The 1114-nt window shown below is 28.5% G+C and overlaps 1 protein-coding gene across 1 annotated transcript in view; it reads left to right on the top strand.

Annotated features, from left to right (window-relative positions):
• LOC107613652 (transcription activator GLK1) overlaps positions 1 to 1114 on the top strand; it is a 5505-nt gene that overhangs the window by 1687 nt on the left and 2704 nt on the right. The window contains exons 4-5 of the mRNA XM_016315746.2: positions 621 to 680; positions 885 to 992. Of these exons, the coding sequence (XP_016171232.1) occupies positions 621 to 680; positions 885 to 992 (168 nt within the window). The remainder of the gene's footprint in view (positions 1 to 620; positions 681 to 884; positions 993 to 1114) is intronic.

Here is a 1114-nt window from a genome sequence, read left to right as displayed (position 1 = left end):
GTGTAATTATATATATATTTATATTATTTAATTCATTTTTAATGTATATTTTATATTTAAATATATATTTTATATCGATAACTAATTTTGTATGTATACATAATATAATTGTTTAACTTCAATTGATAATAAATGCTTTGTTTATTTATTTAAGAAAATTCACCTTTTCTTATATGAGTTTAATTTTTATGCACTAATAATAGTATAAACGTTTTATACAGTCATACAATGATAATCATTTTTTTAAATGATCATTCACGTAGTTAATATAAAAGAGAGTTATTTTCGCTAATACGATGTTATATGATTTGATGCAAATCTAAAATAATTTTATACTACGACGTTGTATCAAAATTAATTTCTTTTTCACATACTAATTGAATCTATTTTTCTCTATCATTGAATTATGTACGAAATTTAATTGATTTAAATCTCATATCTTATCTAATAGTAAAATTGAGAACAAATCAGCTTCAAAAATACTTTTAACTTTTTCATATCATTACTTAGTTAGGGTTTAGGGTTAAACAAGACTTTTCTTGATTAATAATTGATATTTGTATGCATTAATTTGTGTCTAAACTCTAAGAGGCGTGCATATTATTGTTGTTTGAGTACAGGCTCATCAAAAGGCAGTACCACCAGCAACACCGTGTTTTCCACAACCTCTGACAACAACGGTAACTACTCATGACCCCATTTGGAACCATTCTACTTGTCTTCTCCTTTCAAACTTGGATCCTAATCTTTTTATATAATATCTCACCATGAGCACACATACATACACAAATCATGTTGTAACATATTTCAACTCAAAATTAAAGTGTGCTTTATTTTGCTTCACTCACCAATATGGAGGAAATTAAATACAATTAAACATGCAGAGATTTGGTTCTCCGCCAACCACCACCGTGGCGGGTATCCCACCACCACAGCGTGCCATCTATAAAGTAGATCCCGGCATGCCCAAGCCCCTAGTTGACTTCCATCCGGTAAATTTTCTTCACTCGCTTCTTTGTACTGTATACTTCGATTATTTTAATACAAACACGGTTAAAAAATGGTAAATCAAAGTAATACTTCTTTCTATTGAATAAACAAGTTGTATAGTATT

This window comes from Arachis ipaensis, chromosome B08, assembly GCF_000816755.2.
Source record: "Arachis ipaensis cultivar K30076 chromosome B08, Araip1.1, whole genome shotgun sequence".
Classification (NCBI taxonomy): domain Eukaryota; kingdom Viridiplantae; phylum Streptophyta; class Magnoliopsida; order Fabales; family Fabaceae; genus Arachis; species Arachis ipaensis.
Note: the sequence above shows the minus strand (reverse complement) of the source record. Positions and strands in the feature narration are given on the sequence as shown.